At 44.4% G+C, this 22416-nt stretch overlaps 2 protein-coding genes across 4 annotated transcripts; both read right to left on the bottom strand.

Annotated features, from left to right (window-relative positions):
* Positions 1–249: 249 nt before the first annotated feature.
* Positions 250–3748, bottom strand: RRP7A (ribosomal RNA processing 7 homolog A). The gene is made up of 7 exons (XM_080629732.1): positions 3609–3748; positions 3383–3525; positions 3043–3168; positions 2655–2778; positions 1913–2010; positions 1314–1512; positions 250–833 (listed from the first exon to the last, which is right to left on the bottom strand). The coding sequence occupies exons 1-7, from the start codon at positions 3658–3660 to the stop codon at positions 748–750; spliced, it is 828 nt and encodes a 275-aa protein (XP_080485858.1). The 5' UTR covers positions 3661–3748; the 3' UTR covers positions 250–747.
* On the bottom strand, positions 3690–22040 carry POLDIP3 (DNA polymerase delta interacting protein 3). 3 transcript variants are annotated; one of them, XR_013958019.1, is made up of 10 exons: positions 21497–21760; positions 17132–17519; positions 14679–14756; positions 12806–12898; positions 10750–10932; positions 9761–9838; positions 9091–9220; positions 8157–8223; positions 7672–7898; positions 3690–3828 (listed from the first exon to the last, which is right to left on the bottom strand). XR_013958019.1 is itself a non-coding variant. In XM_080629699.1 (10 exons), the coding sequence occupies exons 2-10, from the start codon at positions 21553–21555 to the stop codon at positions 7724–7726; spliced, it is 1251 nt and encodes a 416-aa protein (XP_080485825.1). In that variant the 5' UTR covers positions 21556–21568; positions 22025–22040; the 3' UTR covers positions 7571–7723. The 3 variants fall into 3 exon arrangements, 2 of the variants coding, with proteins under 2 accessions (XP_080485825.1, XP_080485826.1); XM_080629699.1 differs by lacking the exon at positions 3690–3828 and adding an exon at positions 22025–22040 and having other exon boundaries at positions 7571–7898; positions 21497–21568; XM_080629700.1 differs by lacking the exon at positions 3690–3828 and having other exon boundaries at positions 7571–7898; positions 14679–14753; positions 21497–21763.
* Positions 22041–22416: the final 376 nt, after the last annotated feature.

The raw sequence follows: 22416 nt of genomic DNA, 5'->3' as shown, positions 1-22416 counted from the left end.
CCAGCTCACCTTGTTCTCGTGACAGTGCTGAACATCAGGAGCTCCCAGAGCCTGGGCTAGATACGGCTGCAGGGGTCCACTAACAGCCACAAGACTGAGCACCTCAGCACCTGGCTGCAAGGAAAACACCGAGGGAAGGGGGAGGACTCTGTACCACCTTCCTTGTGACAACAGGTCTGGGAACTTCCCAGATGGCCTTTTCCAAAGGTCACTTCCCTTCTTTTCGAACTCACCCCCAGAGAAAATGTGCAAAGGAGCACCAGCACACAAGCCAGACTTTTATTGCCACCCCAGCATACAAGAAGCTCCAGGTCTCCCCAAACAGACCAAAGGGGAGAGAGAGGCATCCCCACATTCTGAGAACATAGCAGCAGTTCATTTACAGTTCTTCAGCCATTCCTGCCCCTAAAGAGGCTGTGCTGGGTCAATCCCAGGTCTCACCAAGGTAGAAGAGGGCCTTGGGCAGCAGGGAAATATAGGTTGTCACAGGAAAGGCCTCAGGCCCTTGGCCTGAGCACCCTGGGAAGTGATGCCACAGGGCCAAATGATGGCCAGGAGAGCAGGATTCCATTGCAAGAGAAAGAAACTCCTCCTTCAGTGACAGTTGCTGGGATCTCCCATTTCAGATCGAAGGGCAGGGACAATCTGAAGATGCCTCAGTTCCTTGAAATCCTCTGGGACATGGAGTCCATAGGCATCTCTCCCGCCCCCTCCAGCACGGGCACCCAAGGAATAGCTCAGCACAGCTTAGTATGGCCGAAACTTGCGCTGGGCTCGCATCAGCGCGATCCTCTGCTTGTCCTCCTCAAATTTCTTCCTCAACTGGGCGATGTCTAAAAGAGACAGAAAGAGAACAGGTCACATGGGAGCAGCAGATCTCCCTCCCCTGGGGAGCCTCACCTCCACACGCCAGGAGAGGCTCAGTCCTGACACACACTTCCCAGACCAGGTACTTTTTCGCCTGGGCTAAGTGCCAAGCTGGGGCTTTGGAGCTCCTCTCTGGCAGTGCTGCAGCTCCCTCTTGGGGAAGGAAATGGCTAGTTTTCCCTTTGAATTTCTGCTTTTGTGCAGGCTGAGGAGACATCTATTGGAAAGCCAGGATCTGTGCACTCTCCCACAAAATGTTGCAGCAGCCCTTTCTAGAAGAGGTGGTGGCAAGAGGCCCCAAGAGCTGGCGAGGCTATCTGCACAACCACCCAGCACTGTTCACCTGCAGCTGGATGCAGGTGATGGATTCTCCACTGACAGACAAATGACCATGATGCAAGGGACAAGAGTCACAGGGAGGGGTCAGAGGAGGCTCGGACACTCACGTTCTCTTTTGGTCTCACGATGCTGCCAGGCATAGAAGTTGAGCAGCTCTTTGCGGGCCCTTTTCTGTTTCTCCTTCTCCAGCAGGCGCAGGTTGGCTGCCTCTGTCCGGGGCAGACCAGGCTTCCGGCCCCTCCGTGTTACCTTCACCCAGCCCTCCTCATCCGGAACACCCTCCTCCTTGGCTGCTTTGGCTTCTTCCTGTAAAGACAGGAGGGTGAGACAGCTTAGTGCAGATGGGCTGACAGCCAGCCTGATGCACAGCTCCCCCACAAAGCTACAGCTCCTGCTTCTGCACAAGATTTGAAGGCAGGCACGGAATCAAGAGCAGGCATTCAACTATCAGTCAGAACACTGTATGCAAGCCAGGATGCAGTTTATTTGTGGATACATATTGTAAGCCCTGGATGGAAGGGTCAGGTGGTGTGGACCAAACCAGGACCTAATTGCTCACCAGCAACTGGAAGTAAAACAACCCTGCCGACCAGCATGTTTCCCACCACCTTTTTCACTGAGGCCAGGACACTGAGAGATCTTCTCTCTTCCTTTCCTCTCCCCAAATAAACTGCTTAGCTGGGTCCCCTCCCCAGCCTAGCCTCACCTCTTCTATCTTTTTGTCATAGTCTTGCATGTAGGCATCCACCTCAGCCTTCAGCTCCTCCTGATCCACAACTGAGGCCGCATAGCTGGCGATCCACTCTGAGGAAGAGGGCAGAAGTCAGCCATAGCTTCTGCTAAAATCAAGCTGCGGTCTGATCCCTTTGGGCAGCTCTACAGAGAACTGCTGTGGGGAAGGAGACACTGTTCCCATTCTGTTCAGCCTCTCCACACCACAGCTCAACCAACTTGTGGCCTAGGCCACAACCAGAAAGTGATAGGAAGAGCTTGCAACTTTCCTGAGCAGGAGCAGGCTAGTATTAAGCCCAAGAGGTGCAACACTGAGGGCTGCATTCCTGTCAAGTCGTCACACCTGAAGTGCTGTCACCCTGACACACATCAGGGTGTCATCACTCAATAACAGGTGCCCGTTATTGAGTCGGATTCTGTTTTGAGTGTAAGACACAGAGTTTTTCTCAATTTATGCAGTATTGAAAAGATGTTGGAAAAACTGCCCTTCCATTGTACCAAGCAACTCCCTTCTCCCACATGGTCACAGGACCAGGCTACAACATCCACTACAAGATTGTGAATAATAAAACCAGGGCAGTGAATCACTAGACACCTTCCAGCTCAGTACAAAATGGTAAGAATTAACCTGGGATATGCAGGGTAGGATTCAACAAGGAATAAGCATAGTTCTTCCCCAGCACTAGCTAGCGGGAATATAGCCAGGGCTGACTTACTCCTAACACCAGTTTTCACAGGGTGACTCTCTGTTGAGATCAGCAAGGGGCCTTCCTGCGACAGAGCCTTGGCTGCCTGGACGCCAGCTGGCTTCTTGAACACCACATACGCCACTCGAAATCCCTGAAAGTAGAAGACATCTATGCCAGTCAAGATACACCACAGAAAGTGGTGACGCTGCAAAGAACTGCACTACAAATATAATAAAAATCAAACCTCAAGTTGCAGCGGGACAGCAAAAAGAGATAATGCAAACTTAAATAAGTAATCACATCACCCACTGCCCCCAAATGGTTTCTCGTGTCTCACGTTTCAAATATTACCCTCCAGCGCTTGTGATCTTTTCCCATTCTAACCATCAGGATTCCCCTCCCCACCAAGCTTTACCGTCACAGTTTTGCAGTTGAAGAACTTGGAGTTCAGCTTTTCTTTTTTCTCCCCGGGCCCTGGCTTGTCACACACGTCCACAGTCTGGACATGCCCGCAGCGGCTGAACAGCCTGGACAGAGAGGCCTTGATACGGAGAACGAGAGAAAAGAAGTGCTACAGAAAAGCAGAGGCCGTTTCTCTTCCCACTCTCTCAAGGCTGCTCGCATGGCCCCAGCCCCTCAGCCCACCGCCACCTCGAGGCACGACACGGCCCCGGGGTCATGAGGCGATGCCCGCAGCCTTCAGTTCCCCCACCGGTAAGGTGCCCCCCGCCCCTCCCGGCGCCAGCCCCACTCACCGGGGTGCAGTACGGGGGCACGTTGAGGACGAAGAGGGTGCGGTGAGGGGGGTGCGCGGTGCCGGCGCCCTCCCGCAGCTGGTGCTCCTTCACTAACAAATAGTGGGTAGAGCGCTGCCGCGCCCCAAACTTCACCGCCAGAGCTGCGAGCGACGCACCGGTTAAAGACCCCGCTGCCGCCCGGGCCCCGCTCCCGCTCCCTCCCCGATGCCCCGAGCCCCCTCACCCGTGTACCCTGGCGGCGCCTCTCCCACCACACGCTCCACAGCGGCCGCCATCTTAGCTCGGCGGGAAGCGACGTGGCGCGGAGGCCGCCGGGAGTTGTAGTTCCCCGCGGCGGCGCGCGGCTGCTAATGGCTGCGGCGGGACCCTCAGCGGTGAAAGACCCGATAGCGGCCCCAGGGTGGAGTTTAACCAGCAAGTTTCTCCATCCAGAGCATCACCCTCTGTAAGAAAAGCTTGTTACACACCAGCATTTAGTGTAACGGTTCTGAAAACGAGGACCTGAATTGCATAAAACAGGCCCTGTGCTTAATCATATAGAGGCAAATAAAGGAAACTTAAATGTACATAAGAACATTCAAAGATAACTGTAAAACCAATAGTGTTTAAAGACTTGTTAATCAGAAAAAAGATTAAAAAATTACATTTTCATAGAAACTTGTATTTATGACTGAATGGAAGACAAGACCACTCCAAAAATAAAGATACTGAAGGAAGACAATGTACAATAAAGCAAGCAATTATATGGACAGTTGGCTCAACCAAATATCTAAGTTAATGAATATTATCAGTAGAAACCGTACATGCAAACCCCATGAAAATATACCAAACTTGCAAATTGTGGCATCACTTCACAAGTCATCATGTTTTTCAAAAAGCAAAGGAAAAAAGAAATTCTATTGTCAATTACCTACCACATGTCCTGGCCAAGCATACCGAATTAGTGCCAGCAATCAGTGTTTCGTCTATGGGTTTATAATTTCTAAGATGCCAGAAAGGAAGTGAACAAAAATAGACCAAGGGGAGATTTATATTAGACATAAAGAAAAAATTATTTACCATGAGGGTGGTGAGGCCCTGGCACAGGCTGCCCAGAGAAGCTGTGGCTGCCCCATCCCTGGCAGTGTTCAAGGCCGGGTTGCACGGGGCTTGGAGCAACCTGCTTTATGGAAGGTGTCCCTGCCCGTGGCAGGGGGCTGGAATTGGATGAGCTTTAAGGTCCCTTCCAACACAAACTGTTGGGTTTGATTCTATAATAACCATGCTGCATGAGGGCAAACGTGCCCAGAGGTGAGGTCAGAAGGTGGTAGGTGAGCTCAGTGGAATGCAGACAGCCAGGAGAAACTGCGGAGCTGCAAGGTCAGCTACTTAAAGTAGGAATAGCTGGCTAGTCTTCTTTCAATGCCTAGCAAAAGAAGCCACTCTATGAAGTATTAGAAAACTAAGATCACTTTAGAGGGCAGACTCAGAACAGAACAGCAATGCACACCAAGACATTGCTGCAAGACAAATCATGGAGTGCTGTTTAAACAATCACTTTGTTCACCAATTATAAAATAAAAACACTCCCATAAGTCACAAGGCTAGAGAACAGAGCAGTTCTTCAAAAGGTGTATGTCAATGTCATAATTTCCGACAGATAATCTAACACAATGCACGATTTTAACAGCAAGTTAGAGAGGAGATCTTGCCATTTGACTTTTGGAATTGATATGAATCTATTAATAAAAAAAAAAAAAATATGCTTGAATGTCTCTTTCAGAAGAGACAAGGTACAGAATCACAGACTGGTTTGGGTTGGAAGGGACCTCAAAGACCATGAAGTTCCAACCCCTTGCCATGGGCAGGGACAACTTCCACTACACCAGGTTGCTTAAAGACCCATCCAACCTGACCTTTTTCTTCTAATCAAGTGGCCCTTTGCACTGAGGAAGTCAGTTAATCCCTCCCTTGAGAGACACAACTGCAGCCACAATACAAGTCTTCACATCTCCACAACTTTCTACCTAGCCAATAAGGAAAGTACCCTATTTCATTTAGAACAGGTACCCTGATTTCACAGCTGTATTATTTTTTACTAAAACAATTTTCTTAATTACTAGGCTGTCAATAACAAAGGCCATTTTCTTTTCTGTGATAGCAGAATTTAAACTAGGTGGGGATACAAATTTCTCCCACTTAATAGCAAGAATCAGGAACTAATTTCAATAATCCAGATTAAAAAGCATATAAGGATCAATTCTCTCATCCATATACTCCTCTTGCTCTTCCATCACATTATCAGTTTTAAAGTTTCTATATTGATATATAAGCACACTTGATTGGAACTCCACCTATTTTCAGTTGCTTCACAGCATCTAAAAAGGTTTAGAATCCACTCTCTGTATAACAAACGTTTATTCAGAAACAGGTAATACATTATTTTCTCCAACCCCTAATGTTTCCTCCCCCTCCCCCATTTTATTTTGATTTTCTTAATTAAAACATAAGTATTTGATGGGCAATCTAAAAAAGGAGAACCATGGCTGTCTGAGGTCCCCTCCCCTACAAACACTTGTTGTTCACATGAAGCACCATAGCAATAATGGTGTCGGCAGCTTCCAAACCAAAGAGAGTACTCTTTGGAAAAAGAAAGACAAGTCCTGCCAAGTCCTCAGTTATTTCAATGGCTAAAAGTGATACAGTGAAACAAAGGGGTTTCAGTGAGATAGAGGAATGGTCTGCACGAGCTAGATAAGGGCAAAGAGTTAATACAGAATGAGAAAGTGAAAGAAACAGGATTGATTGCAAGAAATGAAATCCGGACCGACAATGGTTACAGAGGTCGCTGAAGTTCAGCAGAGCTGAACAGAATGGATTAGATTAATCTCCTAGCTAGAAGGATCGAGTTCAAACCCCAGCTACATTCTGGAAGTGGCTCTCAGCTTTCCTCTCTTACAATTTGAACAAGTACAAACGAATGGAGCTACTGGGACTTCAAACATCCACGGCAATTACGCTGTAATAACAAAGGGAAGTGTTGGAAGTGCCACCTAGTGGCCTGTGGCTCCTCACAGATGCTCACTAGCCCAGAGTACACCCTTGCTGCTCTGCATGGGACTTGCTTCAGGCTCCTCTCCTTTGTGTTCCTTAGAGTGCAAACTGCTTTTCTCTTCAAAAACGCTCTCTGAAGTCATTAAGTGCTGCAAGCATCCTCCAAATTCAAGCATGTGAGCCCACACAGCCGCCAAACATTGCCCAAACGACATTTCCCAGAGCGAGCTCTCACGTGCAAGAAAAGACTGCTTCCTATGTTTTAGCATCTGAAAATGGCCCCAGCTCCTTCTTTTTTATAGGAGAGTGGGTAAGTTAGAAAGGGGAAAACAAAAACAAAACAAAACAAAACAAAAAAAAAAAACACACAAAAACAAAAACAAAAACAACAAAAAAAACCAAAACACACAAAACAAAACAAAAAAACCCACAAAACCAAAAAAACCCCACATCCCTGCATCAGCAGGAGGATGCAATACAGTCTAATGGGAATGAAACACTTGGATTTCCTCTAGCTCTGAACACAGGATTCATTCTTATTTTTCAGTCCGGAAAAGAGCAACTGACCCTAACCCTACAGGACTAATATGTTCACTGTACAAATGCCAGAGCCTTTCCCCACTCCCCCGCCTCGCTGTAGAGTTAACCCCCCCCTCCAATAGGGGCAACAGGTAGAGCACTTGTACATATGTCCTTTCTGCCTTATGCCTCTGTTGGCTGCTATACACAACAGGAGGCTCAGTTTTTCACACTTCTCAGTTACAGCTGCTGAGCAGAAAAATGTCCAACAGCCAGAATGAAGTAGTATGCCACCAAACGCAAGTCAAAGACGCAAAACAGTGCTTCCTGTACAGAGCCACACCTGACTTTGTACCCAGTGCAGCAATTTCAGACACAATGTGGTTCTCTTGCTTGTTGATAACCAAGGGGATGCACCTTCTAGTTAAAGGTCAGTCAGAAGAAAAGAGAAGGAGATCACCACTCCTTCCCTCAAAGTCTATGTGCACTTTTAATGGCCACTAGGGGCTTAGGAGTAAAGGATGGAGTTACATGGTATATGCTTGGTAATACATTACTGGCAGAAGGGGGAGGTTATTTGTTTTGGGGAAAAAAAAAATCATGGAAGAAAACTCCAACTATGAAAACAGAAAGTACACACACGAGAGGGAACACTATTGTACAGTAAGGTAGTGATCATAGAAAACAAAAACTTTCAAGGCAGGCAAATGCAAGTAACATCTGCACTCCTGTACTTTTCTTTCCCCAACTTAAATGGGTTTCCAGTCCACTTCTTGCTCCCCCTTCTCAGAGTTTGATTTTGAATTCTGTGGGCTGCACAGAGGCAGAGACTCCTGAAGATTTGAAGAGTGCCTTCAAGATCGTGTCAGGGTCCACTTCAGCTGGGGGATTTGAGGACGCGCTTGCACTTGACCGGCGTGGTTCCCCTTCCTTCTTTACTGAAGGGGTATCACTCAATCGGCTGGAGGATAAAAATAAAAAATAATAATAATAAAAAACCCCAAAACAATATCCAATATCAGAGATAAAGGTTTTAAAGGGCTGGGAACACTATGGAGTCAAGCTGTATTTCCCTCAGCTCTAACACAGAGTGGCACAGAGAAGAGAAGGAAAATATTAATGCAACAATAACTTGCCAACAGTTTTCCTCTCCTCAGGTTCCCCTCCAAACAGAGCCTGCAAATGCGTTTGGTTCTTCCCCCACCCAGAGGACACTTACAGCAGTATAGGCTGGTCTGAGGTGATCACATTCCCATTCATATGAAGATTGCATTTCATTGGTTGACCTAAACAAAAATATAATCCAAAAAGTAATTTTATCAGAATTGTGGTAAGGCAATATCACAATCAGAAATATCACACAACAGGGAAAGCAAGAGTTTCACATGCTGGGAAAATGTGAGAAAGAAAAGCCAATACATCTTCTATTGCAAAATCACAGCAACAGAAAAGCCACCGAAATACTCAGTACAATGTGAACAATCACACTAATTAAGTCACGTATAGATACAAACCCCTTAGTACAAGGGTTTTGTACCCAACGTGGGAGACATAAGAGGATTTCCCATTCTCAGCTGCCTAGTCCTCATTTGATGATCGTAACATATAACTCATTTAGAGAAAGAAGCAGCACCTATTTCCAGCTAAAAATTAAAAGCTAATTTCAGTCTATATATTTAGATTGAAGGTGAATCCAGATGAAAAATGCCATTGTTAAAAGTTTATGGAGAAGCCAGTACTAATTGTTTTACAAGTCAAAGACAATATGTCTCACCTTGAGACTTCTGAAAATACTAGTTTTACTTGTACTTTGCAAACAGCTATTCTGTAAGCAGGTAACGCCTTCGTAAGGACTATCTAACTCTTGGCACTGAATTAGAAACAAAAGGAATTTCATTTGGAAATTAGACTAGTTGACTCCAGGAACCTGCCTCTACCTTTGAGCATTCTCTTTCTAGGAAAATCTTTTTGTTTCACTTAAACTGCGCATATATTTAGCTGGTTGCACAAGTATATTACATTATTTAGCTCAAACTGATTTACTGGCATCTCCTCTCTCTTGATAGCATCTGAGATGCTTTTAAACTCTCCGCTGAGGTGGCAAAAGTTGTTGATTTATCTTATCTTAAATGCAACTCTGGCCTTGAACTTACCGTCTAAGCACCTGTTGTTGTATTTCTTATATGCTGTGATAGCATCTTCTTTCTTCACAAATACTACCTCAGCCACTCCAGGGTGCACCAGACGGGCTCGTTTCAGGGCACCACACACACAGAATAACTCCTGAGGGCAGAGAGTTAGTCATGACCACAGGTCACATCAAAGGTACCACTTGGATCAAAGACACTGAGTAAGAAAGGCTTAGTTTCCTAATTGCGCCACCCATCATGCTTAGTAAACACATGGCAGAATCTTGATGCTTGTATGTGTTTGCTATAGTATGAGTACTTTGCATTAGTAATACAGGTTGCACAAGCAGAAAAGTTCAAGGCCAGTACTCTATACTGTTTATTATACATGAAGATCAGACTTATTCTCAGCCTGCTGAGAATGGAAGTGCCTAGATAATTTGGATGAGGGCAAGGAGAACACCAAGCATCATTTTGGGGAATTCTAGTGATATCAGGATTTTGTCCCATCTTAAGCACAGACTTAAGAACAAAACCCAAACTGATCAGGAACCTTCAAAGTTTTTGCAAGGAAAGCAAACCCACATCATACCCCTCTTCAGTACATTCACCACAGACCAACCAACTTATCAAAAGAAGTAGCATAAGAGAAGAAGCGTCACTCAGCCACAATTTGGCAGTAAGCAACACTCACAACAATGTCTTCCTCTGTGACTCGAGGATGCAGATTGTTAACTGTCATCTTGGTACCTTCCAAAGGACTGAACGCCAGCTGCCAACACAAACAAATGCATCCCATAAAGAGGGCAGCAGACAGGACAGCAGAGAAAGCATTACCAAAAAAGTCACTAAAGGGATGTCTGGGAAAGTCGGTACACACACACAAAGGGGAGAGGTACAGCTAGTAGTGGGAAGTACCAATGGTCACAAAAGCCCAGCTCATCTGACGGCGATAAAGAAGCCCCTTCTCCACACTAATTTCTCTCTGAAGTAACTTTTCTCTTTCATTCCCAAGTATAACACTTAATCCGCATACATATGCCTACACTTTCAAGGCCATGTCTGCTTCACTCTGCATCAGCCAGCAATCTCCCAAATATGGTACGCTGAACTTGATGTGCCTGGGAACAACAGCTGGTGGGTTACCTGTACCCAACATCTGGCAGTTTTGCAAAGCAGTTCCAGCCAGGTTGTCTACAAATTGCCTGAGAAGTCTCATGAGTACAGAAAGAAGCTGTATTTGAAAGAATCCTGTTTCTTCTTGCTAACAGGAGTGGACAGAAGACAACATACCTAGCAGTGTTAAAACACTACTCCTAAGGACATTGAAGCCACCAAGAAGTGTTCAAACAACTGGCCCCTCCCTGTAACATGTATTCCTCCAGGACCACGAGCTCTCTTATGCTAGAGAGAAAAGTTGAGAGAAGCAAGATGTGCTATCTGAGAATTCTCAGTTTCCCAATAAACTCTGAAGAAAAGAGTATTTAGGTAAGTTTCAAATTCTTGGGACACGGGTTGCAGTTATCAGAATAAGCTTGATGGAGTCCCAGAAATACTAGTGGAAGACAGGCAGAAATAATCTGCTCATATGACCAATGAACAGCAAGTTTCATATCATAGAATCATAAATTTAGATGTTTCAGAGACTTCTATAAAGAGCATCTCACACTTCCCTAAGCTCACCTCAATGGGTGCTGGTTCTTTTGGAGGCTCTTCTTTTGTCACCAAGGTCCGGGACATGTTTGCCAAGGCCTTCGTTCGCATAGGAGAGGGAGGTGCAGGCGGAGCTGTGTATGTATCATTCTGGACCACTTTAGTCAGGGGAACAGTCTTGGACAGAGAGAATTTATTGCCACTCAGCCCAGTCTGAGGAAGAAAAAAAAGTATCTCTGAGAGCTGCAGGCTACAAAATTCATCCCTCTCTTTGAAGCACCAACAGCAGGAGAGTACTACTAGCACACACTAAGAACTGTGAGTCCTTTCCAGTGTCAAAACCACTACAGTGCTTGAGAGTTTCAGCTTTGAAACAGAAATCAACTCAAGTTTCTGGACATGAGCATATAAAAGTATGTTTATTCCCAAAAAGCACTTCCCTCACTTAACAAGCACTTTTTACTTTCATATTCTTTTTAAATGAACTTTACCAATGTGATTTGAATTTGAAAAGCTCCTTTTATGTAAAGATGCTCAACTACTTTACAAAGTGTTCACAAAAGTTGCTCATTAACAATAAGACTGAGCTGTACAAAGACCTAGTACAAAGAGCAATATTTCAGAAGCATGGAGTGTAACCTTTCTAGTTGAAACTACCAGAGTTTAAAAAGCCAGACTAAAAATCGTGTTTGGTAGCTGCTACGAACACTGGAGAGAACACATTTACTCCTGCAAAACCATAAAAAAGATAACCCATCAGGTTGGTTTTTAAGGATCACAAATGTCAGGAGGTGTATTCTGAGTACCCACATGGGGAAAAAAAAATGGGATAATCACTGCACTAGACTGCCTGTGTGATGGTAAAACCACATGAATTTGCTTTTTTTCAGAACCACAGAATAATTTAGGGTAAACTTATGTCCAATCCTCATATCTGAAGCAAGGCTAACTTCAAAGACACATCAGGTTAGCTCAGTACATCCTACTTTGTCCAGTTAAATGCTGAATATCTGGTAATGGCAATTTCACAATCTCTTTGGGTCCCCATGCCAGATGCTGATCAATATTCTGAGAACTGCACGACTTCCTGTGTGCGTGTCCCGTGTCGTCCCCCCGCCTATTTTTCCTGCTGCAACACATTTGTTGCTTTGTCTTCTCACTGTTCACTCCCGAAAAGGACCTGGCTTTTGCCTTTTCTATGAAATATTAGGCAGTGAGAGTGGACAGATCTCAGTACAGCCTTCTCTTCTCAGTCTTAAGAGACACTGCTCTCATCCTCTCACACATCATGTGCTGCAGCCCTCTGACGATTCTGTTATACTGTTTTCAGTCTGCCAGTGCCTGTTTTGTATCACAGAGCCCCAAAACAGGCACAGAACTCCAGGTGCATTTCCAAAACACCAAACAGATGGGAATAATTATCTTCCTTGATTTGCTGGCTATGATCATACTAACATACAATCTACAGCTGGCCTTTGTTGCTGGAAGGACGCACTGCTAACTCATTCTTCGTATACCACTCAGCTGGACCCCCAGGCTCTTTCCTACAAAAGCTGCTTTCTAGCCAGTCAATTCTCAGCTTAAGCTGCAGAGGGTTATGCCATCCCAAGAGCAGGACCTCGCATTTGTCTGTGTTGAAATTCAATCTTCTCCAGAGCATTAGTACTCCCCAGCAAGCTGCCAATTAAGATTTTGCATGGCAGTAGATTTCCTGCCTTGATGTCCAGCCTCTAGAAGCAGCAGAAAGCTTTCCTTGCTTGCTTGCTTAAACAATAACAAGATAGGCTCAAAACACTTCAACAGGAAGAAAGCCAAGAACTAACATGCAGCAACCTGCCAGCAAGTAAGAAAGCACATTCTGGCTGCAAAAGGCCTATAAAACCACAGTTAGTCTAAAAGGAATCAGTCCTAAAAAAATAACACTTAGAAGCATTGGCACAAAGAGAAGATCGGGGCAAAGAGCAAATATCTCAGGAGAAAGCGTCATTTACATACTTTAAAAGAACATAAGCCCTGTAAAGCCACAGCCTGTGTGTCCACCAAATGTGAGCATGGCATGGTGGGGACTGTTCAGATAATCTCTTACCGCATTGTGCAGGAAACTGTTTGTTGTGATTTTCATCTGTTTGCTAGTAAGGGGAGAGACAGTTTCATCATCTTCTTCCATGTCATACAGGCCCTGAAAAAAACCAAGGTAATAGTTTATAAGCAGTTTTCTCATGTCTTCAGCCTTCGTCAGGTAATGAACATGACTACACTGGACTTTACTCCTGCCCTTGCAGGCTGGGGACACAAAAGCTGAAGGTATTCAGGTCCATTTCAAAACATCAGTGTAAAAACTATCCAACTCTTTTCCAAAAATGCTGTAATAAAGCTGTACTGAAATATGTATGGTTTTTTCAAATCTCTAGACCTCATTAGGATTGGTGAAGACACATTAATGGAATAAAACCTCAGTGTCTCACTTTCTAGCACCCTGCTACCTTTAAAGCTGAAGCCTGTGCATTTAATTTGTTTTTTTGTTTGTTTTTAAATTAAGCAGATGCCTTCCAAATACATGCGAACCAAACGTTCCTTTTGCATAGTCTGCTTTCCACAACACAGCACATATCCATTTGGCACTAGAAAACACCACACTAGGACCTTTACTGAATGAATTATGAATTTCCAAGTTCAACTTAATGCTCACAGCCCTGCCTTATAATCTTGACATAAGCTCCTACACAAATAATTTTTTTCATGGACTTCAAGTAATGCTAAGAAAAAAAAATTATAAACACATGGCACTGCCCAGAATATAAGACGACATAATTCAAAACAGCTTCCCATTAATTCAGTAGAAAGGTAAAGAAAAATGAAGAGATTAGCAATGAAAGCTTGCAAAATACGTAGCTTTCATAGTCAGCAAGATTCTGGTTTACAATTGGGAAAGCTGTTCCAGTCACAGAAATGCTATGAAGGAAAAAAGAACACAAAAGTGATGGCAGAACAGAGGAGAATTGTGCAGAAAATGCCTGAAAAATGCTAGCTGTCAGGACAATGGACTTGAGTTTGAAATGGATGAAATGGATTCAAAGCTTATAGTGATGAGATCAGAATAATGAAGGCACTCCCTTAAGTGACAGCACCTGGGACAGGTGAGGGCAGCAGGTCAGAGGTAACATACACAAACAGCTAAAGTTATCATAAATGAGGCAAAAAAAAAAACCCCAACCCAGGACACGATGTTGGAATACTAACATTCATAGTATTTCCTGTAATATTTCATGTACGCACACACACAAAACAAGTAATAAAACTGTGTAATTCCTCCCTGAAAGCACCCAAGGTGGTCAGGTGGCTGAATGGCTGGGGGCTGTGACAAAGACCTTTACAACTGATCCCAGAAGAGACAACACAAATTCAAGGGTCTTCCTCAGAGTCTGCTTGGCAAGCGATACGGCAACTCCAAAATTTCATCAGAATACCAGTTAACATAATTCACTGTCAGGTTCTCAGCAGGGACCCGCAGCGGGGATTGCACAGAAAGGTTATACCCTCTCTCCCACCTCACTGTAGAACATTTGACCATGTACAATCATATCCATTCTCTGAAGAGACTGGCAGGATGCTGAATCAAAACAACCAACAACTGGATCTGAAGTAGTGTCACAGAGAAATTTACACAAAGACATCAGAGCTAAAGGTCACACTCTCTACAAAAAATAACATTAGCATACAGAGATAAAAACTGGGAATACCTACTTCATATTCATATAACATAGAAGGATTCAAGATTAATTAAACTAAACAAAAAATTCAATTACCATGGCAGTATCTTAAACACGCAAGAACAGGAAGCTAAGCTGTTAGAGATCTTCCACTTTTCTATTTAAAGTTTTCCTTGCATTTTCCAACATTCATGAACACCTTCCTCCCCCCTCAAAAGGTAACAAAGAGCACTGAGCAAGGGCACACACCTGTTTGTGTGTATGGTTGTTCACCACATTGATCCTCATTCCTGCTGGATGAGAGTGTCCTGGAACTGGAGCCTTCTGCTACAGTCAGAGAGAAAGAATCAAAGCATTAAACACTAGAGTCCACCAGATCCTCATTTCAGATCAAAGCTGTTAGCTGATACCCTGAGACCACTTAAATGAAACTCACTCTCCTGTTCTTGAAACATATTACCACAAAATGCTATTAGATAATGTCTATGTTTGCTGTAGTGTGTTAGATATGAGATAGCTTTGCTTGATTGAAGAAATTAAGACCTAATGCCACACAGAGAAACTGATTCAAATTACTTGAGTTTTAGTCCAAGATTAGTGGGAAAGGGACAGTGCCCTGCCAGCACTGACTAGATTTACATTTCTGCCAACATGAAAACAGGAATGGGGCAAATCTTTCACGCTAGAAGGAACCAGATACCTATTTCCATCAAACTCAACAAGTTGGGACACAACACAATTTAGTTCACCTCTATTTCAAGGGAGTACTATATACTGCCTCTTTGCACTAGACCTGGAATAAGCTCTATTGCTTGTAGTGGAATAAAATGATGCACAGGCTGACCTTTCTGTGGCCTGTTGCCCCAAGAAACAGGGAAACCACAGCAGAAGTAGTCAGGGAATGTAGCTGTACTATTCGACAACTGTAATTAAGCAACATCTCCCCCCCAAAAAGCCCTTTTAGTTTTTGAAAAAGCTGGAAGCTTTCCCTTACAGAAAAGAAGGGGTCTTCTTCCAAAAATACTCCATACAGGCAGTAAAATCTTCAGATCTGCACTTTATCTAGACTGTAACTTACACCACAGCACCCTCACGTTTCAATTTGCTAATCAATTCAGAAACAAGGGTACCTGTCCTACAAAAACACAAGCAGAGTTATGGAAATTCTTTCGCTTTCTAAGGCTTTTTTCCTTCCTTTACGAGAAACAAGACCACAATACCATCAGAGCTGTGTGCTGCATGTCAGATCAAAATACTTTGGTTTTATTCTACTCCAACATTCGGGAAGAGAGGAGAGCCATGAAAAATTTGCAATTTTAGTATAAATCCTAAACCCAAAAATAATTAATTTCTCATGTGCATGGTTTTGTCTACAGTCTTAATCACCATTATATTCTACAATATTTTTTCTTGCATGATGTTGTCTAACAAACAAAGTACCACAGGTCAAATCAAATAATATATAAAAAAAAAACCAAAGAAAAAACCAAGCAGGTTAGAGGAAATTGCTACTGTACCAAGTCTCTGGAAACTATTTTAACTCTCAGAAACTGTGTAGAAAATGTTCAACTCCTAATGGCTAATGGTGGCGATTTGGCTTAGAAGGACAACATGAGCATTAATTATCCTCCTAATTAAAATACTACTGAACAGACTGCACTATTGCTCTGTGATTAGCCCTTCTTATTGCCACAAGAGTCCTTTCTCTTTCTTAGGTCATCCTGGCAGTAATTTTAGCCTGAAATTCCACCTATAAATTTCCTAGGCTAATTTACAGAAGAAATATGTTTGATACTTTCGAGCAAAACTCACAGCTGAACAGAAGGTGGACTCATCTAGGCTTCAAATCTATGATAACAGGAGATTTTCTAGGTAGGCCAGGAACTTCAGTTACATGCTTGTAGAGGTGAGGAACAAAACCACTCCTCAAACCACAATCCTGACAGTCTGGAAACTTCTCTTTTGACTCTACGCACAGTACCTAATACACACACATAGCTCAACAGCAGTTGTTTCTCAGAGACATTTGCCAAGAATCCTGCACACACAGCAAAGTGAAATTAGAAAACTGTCGAAGGAAATCAGCAGGTTAGAGTGAGCAAGTGATTATATTGCAATTGAAATAAAACTTGAGTCTCAGCAGGAACAAATCATGTAATCAGGCAACTCTCTGGAATTAAGTGCCTTCCTGAAAACCAGACAAGTAGAAACAAGAGAGATTGTGGAAGGACTCACTGAATTTTACATCTTCTTAGATACAAACATAGCTCTGTATTCTAAATCGTTACCCCACCACTAGGATAAGCCAGTTATTTGGACAGGACAATCAACCACATCAGACTTGCAAAAAGGGGTGGTGTACAAATGACAAAACAATGCATGCCTTCTCTTTGATTTTAGGTGGGAAAAAGACTACTTAACCATTCAGGACAACTACTTTAATGCTTTAGTGTTTAGGAGTGTTGCTTTAGTCTTTACTGGGCTCAAAATTCACATTAAAACTTAAATGAAAGCTGGGATTCTAGAAAAACTCCAAGCAGCTGTCAGGACACCCAGAAGGCTCTGAATACTGCCCTACAGGCTGGACTGAACTGTACCATCATCACTTCTATCGTAAACATGTGAACACATTCATGCATTATCATTTCTACTGGACGGCTGCAGAATAACTGAGGGGCTCAGAGGTGACTTGCTTGACCTACTTGGATAGTTTTGGTGATTTTCACGGCTGGATTTGCTGTTCCCATAGTTGGGCTGATAGCAGCTGGAGTGCTCCGTTTTAAGCTGATCTTCTCTCTGGCATCCACCACTTTGGTCACCTTTTCAGTAGCAACATTTTGCTGTTTTCGGGAATTCAACATCTCTCGAGCATCCTGCACCTTCCCTTTGATTTTAAACCGAGCATCCTTTTGAACCAGTTTTTCACGGGCATCTTTAACCCCCAGTTTGTGTCGAGCATCTGTGAGGCCTATCTTCTGACGGGCATCAAATGTCCGCTGGAAGCCAACAGATGGGGGCGATCTATTTAGAAGATTTTGTTGGATCCCAATGCGAGATCTTACACCTCCATACACTGGTCTTGTGTTAAGCCTGAAGAGAGAAAGAGTTTTAGACATCGTAAGATGTGATACTGTATCAACAAAAGTATTTGTGTTACTGCAAACAAAAGTTCATTATTACTGCACAGAAATCCACTCAGGTTAGATGTCCAAATACAACAGTAGAGATCCTAAGCTGGTTTATGCTGGATTTTACATTCTACATAAACAGCTAAGGAACTGATTTTCAAAATCCATCCTTAAGCTTACATTTACAATCTTCAGTAAAGGGTCTGACTTCAGCTGTGCTAACTACATACTATATTTAAACAAAATTCACCAACAGCTTAGGTAGTTTAGGGGAACCTTTGAAGACAAAGGAGAACAGAAACACTTTCTATCTTCAGGACTGAGCAGGTCTAATAAAGCATCTTTTGTAATACATTATTACATCCTGATACAAAGAAAACATGGAACTACATGTGATTTCAAGAATTCTGGGCAGCAAATTCAGATACGTGGGAGTGTAGAAGCTTGGATTTTTAGATGCATAAGCACCAATACCAATCTCAGTTCAAAGCCACCAGTTTCAAAGTTGATTAACTACCAGCAAAAATACTTATCAGCCAAATCACTTTTAAACATCAGTGCCTTTTCTTTAATCTACTAACAGAACTACTGCACTCAATGGCCTTTACTTTTAAGTACATCATCACAATATGGAGGACAGAAAGATAACAGCCCACAGAAAGGACAGCAGTTGCACCCAAGTATTACTAAGCAGCAGCCCATTATGCAGTGAAAGCTGAAACTAGCTTCTTATTACAGGTTTGATTTGCTTTTTCAAAATCTCCCCTTAAAAGGAAACATCTTGTCTAATGTTTTAACACAGCTCCTCCTTTAAGTATTTTTTAATGTTTTCTTTTTTCCATTGGGTTTCTTTATGAGAAAAGAGGAGAAAAAAATATGACAACGTAGTAAGAGAAATTTTAAAGTTAAGGTACTGAAAGAATATTCTTGCTTTTTTTTTTTTTTTTTTTAAATTCAGATGAGCTACAGAGGGCTACAGCGTTCATCAGCTTTCTTAAATATATTATCCAGTATCATAAAGTCTAAAAGTAGGTATCTAGAATTTGTTGAAACACCCAAAAGGCTAACACCAAAAATTCAAATGATGTAATCTGAATTCGTTATACAGCTTTGTATCAGTATTTATTTCCAGATCTAACCCCACAATCTTAACATTATGTACAGATATATATTTTCAGTGGAGGGATCTGTAAAAAAAACAATCAAACAAGCAAGATGAAAGACTAAACCTTCCCATCCATCTCTTTCATTCTTGTGTCCAGAGAACTGGAGCGCTAGGACTGGAATCCCATTTTGCTACGTAGCTAAGAATCCTATGGCTGCACTCCCCTACATCCAAAGCAAACTAGGTAGAAGAAACAGGAGTATTACTAAGACCATTTATTAAAATATATCCAGAATAATACAGAAGACTAATAATACCTATAAAGTAACAGCCACAGAGAACAAGACTTCCCTTGCAATTCTAGCTATGCATTCAGTGGTGCAGAAGGGCTGGATGAGTGGGTCTTTTTAATAAGCCTAAAAGAGGTCAAAGTAAAACCAGAAATATATATATCAGCAGTTAAGCCAAAATTAATTAAAACTGTTACAGACACAAACTAATGAATTTGGTTACGAAACTAATACTGCCTCTGACGACTAGTGTTCATCCTCATAAACAACCCTCTTCTGTAGAGAATTGCTTACCCTATAACAGCATTAACTGCTTAGGCATTTTGTGACACAGCACCTGAAATAAAAGGAAATCTCAAACATTTAATTAATTTTCCAGAACTCCACACTCTCTCTTGAATATTTTGTGAATTAGTACATTTTACAGGCAAAGATTCTTCTGCTAATTCATCCAGACTACTGAGCAGGGTGATTTTAGTTTACTCAGTTTATCCAACCTTCACAAAGTCAAGTTAGCTACCTCAGAAATGCTATAAAGTGATGTCGTGGGTTTAAACCTAGCTGTTAACTCAGCACCACAGAGACACTCACTCTCCTCCTCCTTCCCTCCCCTCCAGGTGGGATGGGGAAGAGAACTGAATGAGTTCAGCTGAAATAAGAACAGTCCAATAACTGAAGTACAATATAAAACTACTACTACTACTAATAATGATAAGGAGAATATCAACAGGAGAGAATATAAAAAGTGAAAGGGAAAAAACCCAGTAAGTACAAGTGCTACACAATACAATTCCTCACCACCTGCTGATCAGCACCCAGTCTGACCCGATCAGTGATCTGGGCCTTCCAGGTCACTCCCCCCAGTTTTTATACTGGGGATAACATGCTGCGGTATGGAATACCCCCTTTGGCTAGTTTGTGTGAGGTGTTCTATCTCTGCTCCCTCCCAGGTTCTTGTGCCCCTTCTCAGTGGCAGAGCTTGGGAAACTGCAAAGTCCTTGATCAGGGTAAGTGCTACTGAGCAACAGTAAAACATTTAACATAATATAGTAAAACATTGGTGTGTTATCAGCATTGTTCTCAGACTGAAGCCAAAACAGCACTGCACCAGCTACTAGGAAGGAGAAAAAGAACAGTTACGGCTGAACCTAGGAGAAGTGAACGGAACATGACAAACACAGCACAAAAATTGTTACAGTGCTGCAGAGGGACTATTGTTCAGCAAATGAAAGCAGGAAGAATTCCTGGAAGAAATAAGAGTTAAGGAGGGATTTGAAAAAGAATTTAGTAGGTGCCTGGCATATTAAGCAACATAAGACTGTTCCAAATATGCAGCATAACATGAATGAAAATGCAAAGCCAAAGCCTTGTCTAGACTAGGATTTAAAAGTGTTTGAACATTTTGGTAGCATATGTTAGCAGATAGTTTTCAAAATACAAGATGTATTAAGTGGAGACATTCAGCGTTAAAAATCTAACGTTTCCCAATGACCCTTAAATAAAACAAATTTTAATTCTTTACTCCTCCAACAACAAACTAAGAAAAAAAGGAGCATGCTTAGCTAACACAGCCAGGTAGAAATCCATGGACAAGATCTTCAGAAGCATCAAGAGACTACAGCAAAATGGAAGATGAAAAGCTACTAAAGGAGAAGCCTGATAAGAACTGCCACCAGCTGCACTAGAGTAAATGGCCCAGCCTACACCAGAGACATCTGCTGTACAAGGCAAGAATGTAATCTTGTAGCTACCATGTAACACACTCGACAACCACCCAAGCATTTGAAACAATCTGTCAGAGCACCATTAACTCTGCTACAGTGACTACAGTTTCCAAGGGCCAGGCAGCAATCTTTACGGAGCCACTGCAGCCTGAAGCCTCGCCTGTGAGGATCCGGATCAGCTTTGCTACAGTTACGGATCCCCGTGGCACAACTCCACCTCCCACGGCCATCCCACAATGCACCGTGCCGCTGCCCAACGAGCCGCGCAGGGAGCTGCAGGGGGACCGGGCACCCCCAGGGCACTGCATGACGGAGAGCTCCCGCTGCAGATACATGGCGGCCCGACGCCGAGAGGGATGGGGTGCTGCTGATCCCGGCTTGGGGGCACCACTGGGTTAATCAGCGGGGAGAAGCAGGAGGTAGCGGGGAAGGCGCATGTCTGAGGTACCGGTGAAGCAATGGCTGTGCCAGAAATGTAAAGCGCAACGGGAAGAACCCGAGAAGGGAGCGGAGAGGCGGCGGCTAGGCCTGCTCTACCGGGGCCGAAGCCCACAGGGCAGAGCCAAGCACAGGGGTAAGGTGTCGGCACAGACCCCAGCCCGCCCCAGCCCTGAGCGACGGCCACCACCGCCAATCTGCACCGGAGGCACGGTCCCGCAGAACAACGCCTAAGCCAATGGGAAAGGGAGAGCGGGGAATATGGCCGGGCCGCGCTGAAGCAGGCTGCGACCCGCAGCCTCCAGAGCGGAATAACAGAAGGAAGAGCAAAGGAACCATCGGAGGCCTCCAGTCCCGGGTCGCCGCCTCCCCTGCCGCTTACCTCCCTTTCACGGTCACACCGCGCTTCCGTATGAGCTCGTCCAGAGACAAATCCGCCATCTTGTCGCGGGACCTAACGATAAAACGCAGGGAGCCAAACCCGGACGTGACATCACACCGCTTCCGCTCCTCGCCCCGCCTCCAGAAGTAAAGCGGAACCCGCCCAAGTGGGGCGTGTGTCCCAGAACCCCCCGCGGCCCCCGGGTCCTTAATTTGAATACGGTTCGGTATGTCCTGTCACGGTTCTGACCGCGGCAGCGGGTATGCGATGTAAAAGGGAAACGGAACCCGGGAGAACAGCCAAGATAATGGAAACTGAACATATACACCATGGAATGTTGTGCAGATCTCCTCGCCCTGACATTCAGAGATAACACGTAGGGTTCTGCTATCGGGGCGGAAGGGTGCTCGTTATGCCTTAAACTTATGAGTAAGGAAAATAACGACCCGGGGTGACGCCCGGGTCCTCACTTCCAATGTGAGAGGAATTTTTGCGCGGGTACAGGTCGCCCCCAGGTGCCCCGCTTACTTCGCGGGATGCCCGGGTGCCGTGATCTGCCCGTTCCTTTTGCGGCCGGCGTTACAAGGACAGACCCGCGGAGGCTGATGCTTGCCCGGCCCGCTCTGTGTTTGGAGCCCGTCTCTGCAGGGTGGCCGAAAGCGGGGTGCGTGCTGCCCCACCGTCCTACCGCTTCACGTGTCTGCGGGAGGCGACGCGTTTCGCACGGGGCGTACGCGGGCGCACTGGCGCTGGTTAACACCACGCTAATCAACACCAAGCGCCAGCGGGAAGGAGGAGCCACCTTCTCGCGCAGGCGTGGCCGGGACCCAGCTTTTCCGCGCTCTTCCAGCGTCGCCTCCCGCCCTCTCCTGTCGTGGCTCCCCGGCTCCCGTGGCTGCGCCTGCGCCTGTGGGATGGTG

This window comes from Psittacula echo (genome assembly GCF_963264785.1).
Source record: "Psittacula echo genome assembly, chromosome: 1".
Lineage (NCBI taxonomy): Eukaryota > Metazoa > Chordata > Aves > Psittaciformes > Psittacidae > Psittacula > Psittacula echo.
This window is presented reverse-complemented; position numbering and strand designations above follow the sequence as displayed.